The sequence below is a fragment of the Dermacentor variabilis genome, chromosome 1, assembly GCF_050947875.1.
Source record: "Dermacentor variabilis isolate Ectoservices chromosome 1, ASM5094787v1, whole genome shotgun sequence".
Taxonomy (NCBI): domain Eukaryota; kingdom Metazoa; phylum Arthropoda; class Arachnida; order Ixodida; family Ixodidae; genus Dermacentor; species Dermacentor variabilis.
Window position 1 is genome coordinate 158938687 of NC_134568.1, and position 12924 is coordinate 158951610.

General features: G+C 41.8%; 1 protein-coding gene across 1 annotated transcript; it reads right to left on the minus strand.

Annotated features, from left to right (window-relative positions):
• Nucleotides 1–2578: 2578 nt before the first annotated feature.
• On the minus strand, nt 2579–12733 carry LOC142587390 (uncharacterized). The gene is made up of 4 exons (XM_075698360.1): nt 12661–12733; nt 11195–11548; nt 5283–5392; nt 2579–2738 (listed from the first exon to the last, which is right to left on the minus strand). Exons 2-4 carry the CDS (start codon nt 11497–11499, stop codon nt 2662–2664), a joined length of 492 nt encoding a protein of 163 aa, XP_075554475.1. The 5' UTR covers nt 11500–11548; nt 12661–12733; the 3' UTR covers nt 2579–2661.
• Between the last annotated feature and the right edge of the window lie 191 nt (nt 12734–12924).

The following is a 12924-nucleotide window of genomic DNA, read 5'->3' on the forward strand; positions in this document are numbered from 1 at the left end:
AAGGTAACTAGTTAAAACTTCGTGAATTTTTGTGCAAGTAGTGTCCACCTCTTCGAGTAGACTGGCTCATAAACTAGAATTGTGCTATCTGCCATAGGCAACCTATAAAAATTTTTGAAAGTGTTTACTGAAACACCCTGTATATAAAGCACAAAACTTGACAATTGTAAGGCAATTGACAATAAAGCATAACTTGACAATTCGTAAGGCTTGAATAATATTTGCTTCTTCCTCTCTGCAGAATGTTCAGCGTTTTCATTTCACCACACCTATCTAGAATCATTACACTCGATTCAACATTAGTTCGCCACAAGACTGTCGGTATAAGAAATGATAACGTAGCTTAAGCCGTCGATCATCATAACCATATCGTAGAGCCAGTTACTTCTACAATGCACTCGGACATCCTGGCCCTCCTCCAAGTCTACCTGAATAGTTCTGGCTGCACCACAGCCCAGTAGAAGCCTTAGGCACACTTCACATTAGCAAACCACGCACACAGATTCCTCTTCACTAATCGGATCGTGCAGTGAGGAGTCTAAATAGGCACAGTGCACCAATGAGAAGTGTTTTAAAAAATAGTCAAACTGAAAAACGAAACAACACTTTATTTTCTTAGTTTTATACTGCAGTGAATGAAAGAAGCAAGAATGCAGCAATTCAGCTCGAGTTTTACCCACTCGCATTCCCAGAAACACCAAAACTAATAAATTTCACTAGACTCTGGGAGAGCGCCTTGTGGACATTCTTGAGCAGCAAATACTGGCAAGAAAGGATGCGATAATGTGCCAACACAAAAGCAAATGCCAGGGCCAGTTTTCAACTTTGACAGCAATGGACCTATCTGTGTATGGCACCATAACCATGGCAACCATGCATACACAAAAATGTCTAAAGCACATCAATAGCACATCAACCCTAGATGGCTGCAATTACCTGGCTATGCATTTTATTATGATCGAGCCACTTGGGGTAGAAAATGTAATTAAAAATCTAAAGGTGTCGTCAAGCCCTGGCCCAGGCCTGGTTACCACAAAGTTTTTGAAAAACACTTCTGTTTACTCATCTTTATTACTTTCAAAAATATTCCAGCAATCTTTGGACAACCATCAGCTCCCTGCAGACTGGAAAATTGGGAAGGTGGTTCCACTTCACAAGTCCGGCAACAAATGCTCACCTCATAACTACCGCCCCATTTCCCTCACTAACATATCTTCTTCTCCGATTTAGTTAAGCACTTAGATGATAAGTCATTCTTCACACGCGCACAGCACGGTTTCCGCAAAAGTTTGTCCTGTGAAACACAACTGCTTTCGTTCACTCACAATCTTCATCTTATTCTTGATAAAGGTTCACACGCAGACTGTGTTTTCTTCGACTTTGAAAAGGCTTTTGACAAGGTATGTCACAAACTACTCATTTTTAAGCTTAGTAAACTAAATCTTGACCCTAATCTGTTTGCATGGCTAGAGCACTTTCTTCTTAATCGATCCCAGTTCGTTACATTTAATAACCACTTCTTTACATTTAGACCTGTTGAATCTGGCATTCCTCAAGGATCAGTGTTAGGCCCTCTCCTTTTTTTAATTTATATTAACGACTTACCCAATGAAATTTCTTCTAACATTTATCTCCTTGCCGACGATTGCATAATTCTTCGTGAAACTTCTGACACCGCTGATACTAACATTCTGCAAAACGGCATTAACACTGTCTGTAACTGGTGCGATTTGTGGTTAATGAAACTAAACCCATCTAAGTGCAAAACCATGCGTGCAACCCGCCGTGAACTTCCTCGTCTGACCTATTACCTTAATAATACTGCCATGGAAGCAGTTGCATCTTACAAATACCTAGGTGTCCATTTAACCTCTACTCTTTCCTGGTCTTTACACATTGACAGCGTTATCAATAAAAGTAATCGCATGTTAGGTTATATTCGTCAAAACTCTTCCACCCCGTCATCATTAAAGTTAATTTTGTACAAGACACTAATTAGGAGTAAAATAGAATACGCTTCATCAATTTGGGACCCATATGCTGAGACACTAACCCAATCTCTCAAACGTGTTCAAAATAATGCCTCGCGTTTCATCTTACGCTATTATAACAGTACGGCTAGCGCAACTTCTATGAAAAACATCCTCCAACTTCCATCGCTTTTTGCTCATCGCAAATGCTCTTGCCTGGCTCTGTTTCATAAAATATACTTCCACAATTCATATCTGCGCAATAATCTTATTTCATCCCCAACATACATATCTCCTTGCATTGATCATCATCACAAAGTTGGAGTTTTGCAGTGTCACACTACAGCTTGTCATGAGTCTTTTCTTCCTAGGACGTGTTAAGAATGGAACCACCTTCCCGGCGCGTTGATTGCTAGTGAAGACCACGCACAATTTCGTACAGCCATAATCGACACCATCACTTCGGGCTTCACATGTCTATGACTACGTCACTTGCTGCCTTCTTTGTTTTCTTTGTTCTGTAACTTTTTTTTTACCCACTCCCCTCTGTGATACCTTGTGGTCTTGAGAGTATAATAAATGAACTGAAATTGTGACAAAAGGCGGTGTCAGCGAAAGAGTTTTTTATTATTATAAACGTGATCTCTGTATATACATAATGGATGCAACTGTTTGGTCAAAATACAAAATATTAGTCACGTTGCACAACCACTTTCATTGCTCTTCTCCTGACTGTTTTCTTCTTCTGCAGCCCAAGAAAAGCTCCAACTATAGGAGAAAAAAAAGAGATGTGTATCAGCTGCGGTGACTACCAAAAGCATAACATTGGAAATAGGTCCAGAGGTTCTGGACAATGCATGACCCATAAATATATGCCCTGGCGACTACCAAGGAAAGAACCTTACTGTGTGCAAGTTCTATGAAACTATCTGCAACAAAAGAAGATGTTGCAAGCTGCACGTGATATCGGAAAAATGCCATGTAGATTTTCAGTTTCTGTGAAACCATTGCCAAGGTTATGCATGTTTTATTAAAGTCTTATTTACAACATAGTGAGGAACCAGACCTCGCTTATGATACAATAATTTTGTCTGCTTTACCGTTAACGCATGCAGTTTACACTATCTTTTTTACATTATTTTGATATCTGCTTTTGTTGTGGATTTAAGAACTGCTAATTTAAGGTTTCAATTCCACTTCAAAACCGATTCTTGTCAAAACTGCGGCCATAAACAAATAAATAAAAAAAACTTGCTCTGTAATTCATTATAGTTTGACTTCTTTGTTTAAATACAATGAATTTCATTCAATCAGTCAAGTTGTTGCCTAACAAGAGCATTTCTTAGTGCTGTTACGACTTTGAGGTGGTCCCGTAGCGCTCGTCACCCGTTTCGTGACAGAGCGTTGGTAACGAAGACTCCGAGTCAGGCGTCGGTGAGAATAACGAAAGGGACTTTATACACTATGTACAGGTCATTATGCAGGACAAGATCAGATCGGCACTGGGGCCGAGAGCTCACAGCAAACGCGACTGTTCTCGCACGGCGACGTCCGGCGAGACTGCAACGCGTGACACATCTCACTCCACTTGAGAGCGGCACTCGGCTCCCGGTGGGTCGGTCGATCCGGTTCTCCTGGCGGCGGCGGCGGGGCTTATAAAGCCCCGAGAAACGATTGTCACTCAAACGGCCCAATACAAAGCCAGCACTCGACGGTCGTCCGAGAGGTCCAACCAGCGACCGCGCTGGCCACCCGGTTCAAAGTTGCTGTGCGCGGTGACCTCCAGGCAAAAGGAAATACGGCGCTGGGCTGTCTAGCACATTGTTGCACGTTTGGACACGTCGCTTGCCGATGCTTCTCCTCAGGACGCTGCCTGACGGCTCAGCATCTTGACTTGTCAAGGGAGAGTTTAGGGCGCTGTGCCTTTCGGCGCAGCCCCGGGTTTGTCCAAAGGGCGTTCGCAGGATAAATTCTGCATCTTGTAGATTTGGATTCCGGGCTGGTGGTAATGGCACAACAGTGCCTCATGTACTTGAAAAGGCATTCAATCACAATCAAAGCTAAATCATTTTTTTAATGTTCCCTTTATGGCATTGTTGTGTTTGCTTACTTACTATTTCAGAATAGTAATCTATCACTTTAGATTGATTTACTGCAGTGTTTTTTTTAACAAGGTCTTTTCTTTAAACCCGTGCATTTCCTTATAGAGAGCAATGGACACTCACTCAAGAACTTTTTTGCTACAGGTAAGGTGGTAATAAGGTGGAGGACTTTTGTCACAATAAGATGACTGCTTAGCTAAAGCTGACTAAAACTGAGTTTAAGGTAATCATAATTAAAAACGAATATTTTGGCAAAATATTTAATGAAAAGCATGTACTTTCAAATACCCATCATTATATGTAGTCCTCTGTTCACCAGATTTCACAATCCAGCAATCGGAATGCCCCAAAGCTAATGTAAGTGCAAGAAGTTAAGGTAATGATGCACAGAATCATATCCTAGTGCACCTAAGCTGCTAGCGACTTATGAGAATGCACAAGGAGTACAAAAGAACTTAAGCTGAGTTTGGGTACGCTAAACCACTTGGGCACACTTTTCTAAGATATCCTCATAAGTTGACTACAAGTGCGCCCTTTGAATGGAGCAAGGTGCTGCAGTGGGCCTTATGCTGTTGAGTTTAACAACGCAAGTTGAGTGCCAACTTCAAGAAGTGACAGTTTAAGGCATACAGTTGTAAATGCCTGAATGAAAGAGTCAATCACAGGTTCATTATTATCAACCCAAACTCTACAACGCTTTAAACATAAATTTGCGACTCGGTAAAATGACAAGTTGATGCAATTCGGCAAAGCAGTCATGTTTTCATGATGACTGTCCCTACATTTTATGCCTATTTTTTATAGTACAGCTTTCAAAGAAAGAGTAAAGCCCAGTCTACTGTTGAAAGAAATGCTCTGATGTGCAGCTCTGATGTGCAGCTCTGATGTGCATCTCTGATGTGCAGCTCTCACTTTAGTGGTGCACCAGCTGCAAGTGCTGACTGAAGCTATGTCAGTGCACTGCACAGGTGTACAGAAAGGTGCGAGTGCTACCAACCACAAATCATCTGCTGAAAAAGCCATAGAGCACAATTCAAGTAGGCATATTTTACTCGTTTGCCAAAGCAATGAGAAGGATCAAAGGGACCGAACGACTATCCTGTCAGTCATAGGTTCAACACTCTATGTGCATTATTTTTCTAGAGTATGTTGTAGTAAATTATCCAAAATCATGGCTACAAACAAGTAAACACTATCACAGGAAGCTCACCTGACATTCTGTGAATCCGACCTCCATAAAGGCTCTCATGGCGGAACTGTTTAGCCTTCTCAGCAACTGGGGCTGGACAGCTTAGTTCCACTGCTTGAAGGCAGAGATCCCTGCATTTTAACCAATCATATCAGCCTCCACTTTATTTCATCAGCAGTATCCATTAAGAATACTAGTAACTGGTATGACAGTGTGTTAAATAATGTGTAAATTTTGCACTCCTTAATATGGCAAGACTAACTTAGCGATCACACACACACAAACAAAAATGTATCCAAAGTACTTGTAGATCACATTATGGCCTAATCATACTTAACCCATATATCAGATAAGCTCAGGAGTAAGAAAATGTCTAGCAGAACAGAAAGGATATCACATAATAAGCTTCAGTGCTACAAAACCTCCAGTGTCCACATCCCTCAGTTAGGTACAGAAGGTGCTGGCAACTGAAAGATCACTGAAATTATCTGCTGAACAGGCTGCTGCCTGCCAGAGGTGAATTTGTAAATGATGGGAATTTTACATCCCAAAGCCACAACTACAAAGGATGTCCACAGTTGAGAGTGCCACATTAACTTGGCCAACTGGGACTCTAATGTGAATAGCAGTCACAGCATGCACTCATATGTCAATAAAAATGTGATTGCTGCCACCAGGAATTATTACCATGACCTCATGCTTAGCAGCATGACACCATAGCCACTAAGGCGTCATGGTAGGCAGCGGAAATTACAGCATGCAACAATGCGGCCGCTTTAATAAGCCGCTCAGTTGCTCCATGCGCCTTACCAGACTAGATAAGGAAGTGGGATCTGCACAAACGGTTTAAGGCTCTAAGCACACAGCAGCAATTGCAACAGAACACAAACCTCAGTAAATACAACTTCTGAAACGCTCCAACTGCTGCTTTTTAGGCCTGGCACTCGCATGCTCACATTTTCTATTTCTATATATTAAGACAATGCACAAATTGCTCTTTGTATATTCTCTCAGGACTTCCTTTATAAGTAAAGCTTGAGAGCAGGCTAGTTGGTACTCTACCACAAGTAAACTTGAAGTGCTAAGGGAAAAACGGTGACAAAAGAGTGGACACAGACAAGCGCTTGTTCGTGTATGTCCTTTCATTCCTGTTTTTTCCTTCGAGCTTCAAATTTATTAGTTCTTTTGTAGGCTCTCTGTAGGAGCATTAGGGTAAGCAATTCAGAAAGGTGTCTCACTTATATGAGAGCGGAGAAAGTTTCAGTAGCAGAGTAGTAGAGGAGGAAGTACAAAGGCTGGGGCATATTGATAACAGTAGTGTATATCCCGATTGCTTTGCCATTAAGTTGGAGCACTTTGCTTTGCTTTTTAATGCGATTAGCATTCTTAGGATACTTCGCGCACTTTCCAGTGCCTGTCTGTCCATCCATCTAACCGTTTTCCTGCCGAATTGAGTCACTGGTCAGTCCATGGTGTAATGGGTAAAGCAGAGGGATGCTGTGCTGTGGGGACCTGGTTCAAAGCAAATGCCAGAACAACTTGGGTGACTGGGTATGCGCCGCACTTCAATGAACCTGTTTGACGCCAACTTGGGTGATTGGTTATGGGCAATGCTTCATCATCATCACTTATTATTCCTTAAGGACTCCTTTCAGGGCATTACATAAAGGGGGGGGGGGGGGGGCAAAAGCATCAATAAACACTGTGGTCATTATTATACAATGGTTAACTTATTCAATGAAAAAAATGAACATTTGAAATTTGTCCGGTACTGAGTGGAATAAAACCGGTATTATATGTATTCAGACAGTATTGTCTGAATATGTATTACACATGCAGCATGCACAAATATTGCGGAGTAATCACTAGGTGGTGCAGCGCGTCCAAAGGGAAGCACGAGAGAGAAGCCCGGCTGTATACATGCCTCATTCATGGCACATCTTTCTGGGGGCAACATGGTATGTCACTACATTGCTTCAATGCTAATCGCATTAACGCTGGCATTCATCATGAGATGGGTTCCTGCCAGAATTTTTTTATACACAATGCTGCTTTAGTTCTGTTCCTATGTACTTGCACGAGTATCATACCTACTTTATGGCATGACAGCATTCTGTTTTCACTTTGCCTTCTCAAATGCAACTTGATCACAGAAACTCATGCAAACTCACCTCCTAATGATTCAACGACAAAAAAATAATTAACTCAGTAAATAAATAAATAATTAATGGAGTCTAAGACATCTTGTAGCTGCACAGTGGCCTAAAAGATGCCGTAGCGGAGGGCTCCTTATAAATTATGACCACACAGATTCAACATGCCCCCAGCACCAAAACCACAAAACACGAGCATTTTTGTATTCTGCTCCCACTGAAATGCTGCTACAGCAGCTAGGAATCGAACTTGTGACCTCATGCTCAGCAGCAGAACACCATAGCCACTGCAGCTGGTGATTTACGAGGATAATGCACATTGACTGTCAATGCCACCTTTCCGGGAGACTGCAGCTGATGGCTGTCTTTCTAGCAAAAAGCTGCATTCCAACATGGTAGTAACAGTGGTCATGGAACTGAGAAAAAAACAAGGTGAGTGGGACCAGAACAGTAAAACTGGAACATGCCCAATCTATACCAGGACTTCTGGCCACATTGAAGAACAGTTCTAAAAAAGTGGTGCAATGTGTACACGCAAATACTTTCCCAAAAGAAGTTTCTTAATGCACCTTGTATGAATGGATTTATCGGCAATCAAATACCGCCCCTTCCACACTTTTGTCGCCTACCTTTGCTTTAACATTGCTCCCACTGCACATGAAGCTGTGATGATTTGAAAGCCCACGACACTCCGCCAATCATCACATTCAGCTTTCATATTGGCATGACCTCCATGACTGAACCCCCAATCTCTTGAGGCCATAGTATCAGCACACTGGTGCTGCCACTAGATGATGCCGCCATCGTTACCAGCCAAGAAGTTTGTTTTTTTGTTTCACCAAAGGCAGTCTTTATACATGACATATAAATAAATATGGCCATTGTGTTTTTATGTGTGTAACAGTATGCACAAAAAGTGGCTGTGATTGAAATAACGAAATGGGGAAGACAATCTCTTGAGTGTAACTAGAGGCTCTCAGCTGCTTATACAGGATTATTTAGCTCAAGTATTCACGAGGGCATGGCTTCACTTACCATGCTCAAAAAGCACTGCAGGGCACTTGCTATGCATGTTTGTACTTGTTTCAAGCCTTAAGTGCACAGATACTGAGGTGATGTCATACAGAAAACTAGCCCAGTAATTCCAGCAATGGATCCAGCCTGTCTATATTTTCCACAAACAGTTGACCAAAAACCACTCGCTTATGCACAAGAAATTTTGTTCTTGCTTTCAGAGGGAAGGAAGCTAGACTTTTATAATGAAAGTGCCAGAGTCAAGATACAATAATAGCACACCAAAGTTTATTGGGAACTTTATGCTTTATGTATACAAGTGGTGCCAGCATCTGTACTTGTGGATGAGAGCAAATCATAAGTGTCATAGTATTCTGGTTTGACATCTGCGCCACAAGGAAAATTGAGTTGTTTTACACACAACAGTGTTGCTAAGACAGGTGTATTGAGCAGACCATGCCTCTTAATTCTTACTAAACTGTGGCCACAGGTATATGATAATTCTGGAAAACATGCAGCTTTTGAAGGCACTCCATGGGTGACGAGATCTGCCACTCAGGCTTTTCAAGGGGTCCTGTTCTACGCCTGGAGCTCCAAAGCCTCTGACTGTCGCTCTCATTCTCTGTGATTTCAGAGCAATGAAAGTTCTACAAGGTTACAAATAGCTGGCTTGACAATAGCTACAGTCGTGCACATAGTGGCCTTGATATTTTTGACACAGACTGTGCTGTAACCCTTTCCCCCTTATTGCAGAAAATGTGCTGCTTTTATTTGAAATAATAGTTGCAACATATATCATGACATAAAATTTTAGCTTAACTGTGGGTGTTTTGAATAGAAGCAAAGAAATATGAAACATTGATGAAAAAAAAAACATGAATAGAAAGGTTAAAAAAAATTAAATTACGGGGTTTTATGTGCCAAAACCACTTTATGATTATGAGGCACACCGTAGTGGAGGGCTCCAGGAATTTCGACCACCTGGGCTTCTTTAATGTGCACCTAAATCTAAATACACGGGTGTTTTGGCATTTCGCCCCCTTCGAAATGCAGCCGCCGTGGCCGGGATTTGATTCCTCGACCTCGTGCTCAGCAGCCCAACACCATAGCTACTGAGCAACCACGGCGGGTCGAACAGAAAGGTTAATGAAAAATTTCACTGAAAAGTACTAAGAGCAAACAAAATCTGCAATATGTAAAATATGTGTCTTGACCATAGTTTTTCCTCTAAGACCATGCTAAAAAATGAATGCAGAATCTGCAACCGATATTAACTGAGGTGATACCCATGCTATATGGGGAAGCAATCCCACTATAATGATGAATAACAGATGTACATTAATCATGCACAAAATTTTGATACTTCACAGCAAAGTGTGCTTTATTTCTTTTGTTCTCTTTAGAGCTTTTGAAAAAATAATTACCAGAGTATGGAACGTCCATTACCTTTATTGCACTCAATTCAATACGTTCAATCAGCTGTCTCAGCTATGTAAACCCAGTGGGGAAACTTGAGCAAGCATTGCGGCTTCTGGGTGATGTGTCCAACATAACTAGTAAAGAATATGAACATCTGCACAGGCTATGTAAAGGACACTAAAGAGAAAACTGAGTTCAACTGTATTAATAAATTATAATTCCACTATACCAATGAAGCCACCTTAAGAGTAAGCTTGATAAACGAGAAAGGCTGCAACAATGAAAGGCGAGTGTAAATGCCGCCTTGACGTTCTCACCCCAACTTGTCACGACGTCATGGATTTTGAGTGTCTTCTCAGGTCCAGTTAATTGTATATTGGTAAAGATAGTTTACTATTGTATTGTAAAAGAGCCAAAGAATGACCTTGGAAAGTTTGGAGCACTTTCACTGTGCCACAAGGGTCTTAAATGCATGAAGATACTTTGAAATTAATGTAGTCGCACCGCCAGGGTTTCAGTGTGAAACCTTAAAAAAATTGAAGTTTCAGATTCACTTTTTCTTCTAATAATCAACCTATCACTGCATAACATAATTAAAGCAAATAGAGTTTAAAGAACAGTTTCTTGGTGTCTCTCTTTAGTGTCCCTTAAAAGCAAAAGAAAGTCAACGTGCAGGCAAGCTAATGCGGAAGGTTTTTCTAGATTTGACTATGTCATTGCTCAAGTGAAGATTCTACACAACGGGAAGCACCTGATGAAAAGCACTTCCCATTACAGCTTGTAAATAGGCAGTTTAAACTCTAACAGATAAGTGCAACCCAGTGAGAACAAATATCAAACTGCACCCAATATTTTGGAATGCTATATGCACTCCAGCACATCTGCAAAGGTTTGAGCCCTCTGTAAAGCAAAGCAGCTGTCAGAGTTGAAATTCAGGCAACCTGAAAATCTGTCTAGGCTTCAATGCTCCTATCATTAAGAAGTTGTGTAGTTGAACTGGACGAAGTTATGGACAAAGTTGAAGTGTCATTTTTCATGGTTGAAGTTTGACAAATGTGACCAAAATGAAAGGGTGGTCTTCAAGTTTTAAAATGGATGGCATTCCTTGTACACGACTTGCAAACTCAAGTGTTGGCAAGGCATTTAAAAGCCATCAAAGGCGAATGATATCTAACATCATGGTAAGGAGGGTAGTGCTAACCTGGCAGCTAACCCCAATCAGCTTTTCTAATAACTTTTGCCTGAACTAGCTCCTGCATGTAGTGGAGGTTAGTGTACCTATAAATAACAATGAACGACTACTGTTCACATTTATCAGAGAAATATTACACCTACGTCACTGCTCACCCATTTGTCCATACTGCCGCTGCAGTTCTTTTAGGCCTTCTTTTTGACACAGCTGTTTTTGCTGGTTTAGTGGCAGCGTCTGCTTCAATTTCTGCTACTTGTGCCAACACGTCCTCGGACAGTACTTCTGTGTTGTTGTTCTCAGCGCATGGGGCCCTTTTAATTTTTTCTGCGGTGATGTCATTACATGACGCTTCTGTCCGACAGCATCCTGTGTCTTCAGCAGACAGGACACGCTGCCCCACTAGGCTGCCTTGATCAGATGACGATTCTTCACCGTGGTCTGATGATCGGACCGGCTGCATCTCACTTGCTGGTGCGTCACTAGAGTGACTGGTCGGTTCTAGGGGCGTCCTGCGACACAAAAGAAGATATGCGTAGCACAGCGCTAAGACATCGTGAACAACAAATTTGCTCCGTCCTGGTTGAAGCTGCTGAAGAGTCCGATACAGATTTTCAGGGGAAACGATTTGACAAAAAATAACACATAACTTACAGAAGTGAAAGTTTTCGAAAAACCACAGAGAACTACAACGAGTTCGGTTAATACAAGTTGCGGCTGCAACGTAAGCACTAGAAAACGTTACGGGCGCGGTGCGGCCGGCGTGTCAGCGCGTAGTGTTTTTGAAATCAAATTTTAAAAAAATTATAAAGAGTGTTTAGCTCGTAATGTTACAGAATCGTACGCCAGCCAAACTAGTCAAGCTAGCAGAATCGTGGATTCACTTATGTATTACGGTATACCTCCATGGCAGCGGCAAATCATCGATTCGATTCCGACATGTAAAGATAGCCACAATGTTATTTTAGCAGAAATGATAGATGGCTCGTTGAGTCCGAAATAATTTTACGCAAGAACGAGGCGAAAACGAATTGCAAAAACATGTTTTGTCATTACACAGTACAACACATACCGTCGCCACGCTTGAAGGTTACGCCGGTAGCGGAACAGCGGAGCCACGCGGACTTTCCGCCTCGCCTGCCTAAATTTTGTCACGTGACAATAACAATGACGTCAATGTCAGTTCCTTTCACTCATACAGTTTCCTACAATATATTATTGTACGAGACTATAACCATATAGAAATAAATTCAACTTTCTTTATGCTATAACTGCGCACCCACTTATGTTAAACAGGCATGGCTTGCGGACGAGGGAAAGGAGAGCCAAGTGGCTCTCCTGGAACAAGCCCAGCGAGCCGCTCGCGCCAGTGGAGCTGAAGGGCCCATGGCTCAACCACGCTCGCCTACTTTTCTTTTTGAAAAATGAAGTTTATTTCTTTCCTTCTATGCTTTCACTAGACCGTACACTCTACTTTCACGACGTTCCTTTACTACGCCATAACAGCCATAGAGTTAATATAACCCAATTATTGTATGAAACTCTATGATATAACCATAGAACAGAGAACCAGTGAAACATGCATTGAAAGAACCACGGAGGAAAGAACCATGAAAGAACCAACCAACTACGCCACCGCGCACGAGGCGCCACCACATGCCACCACTCATGCCACCACACATGTGCCACCACGATAACTGCGCTTTAATTTTTCTCCTCTTTTGATAGAGCCATTTTGGAGCAGTGGATGGCAGTCGCGATGATTGAAGTTCAAGTATAAATATTTCATCATTTTGTATTCGCAGACATTCTGTGAATGCCTTTAAATGTACAATGTTCTTTTTTTTTTATGGTAAACGAAACCGAAACATGCGCATCACCGCTACCG

Coding starts and splice junctions, on each gene's coding strand:
- LOC142587390 (XM_075698360.1), bottom strand. CDS start 11,499: ATGCAGCCGGTCCGATCATCAGACCACGGTGAAGAATCGTCATCTGAT. Junction 5,393..11,194: donor GCGGCAGTATGGACAAATGG/GTGAGCAGTGAC, acceptor GTTAAAATGCAG/GGATCTCTGCCTTCAAGCAG. Junction 2,739..5,282: donor TCGGATTCACAGAATGTCAG/GTGAGCTTCCTG, acceptor TTTCTCCTATAG/TTGGAGCTTTTCTTGGGCTG.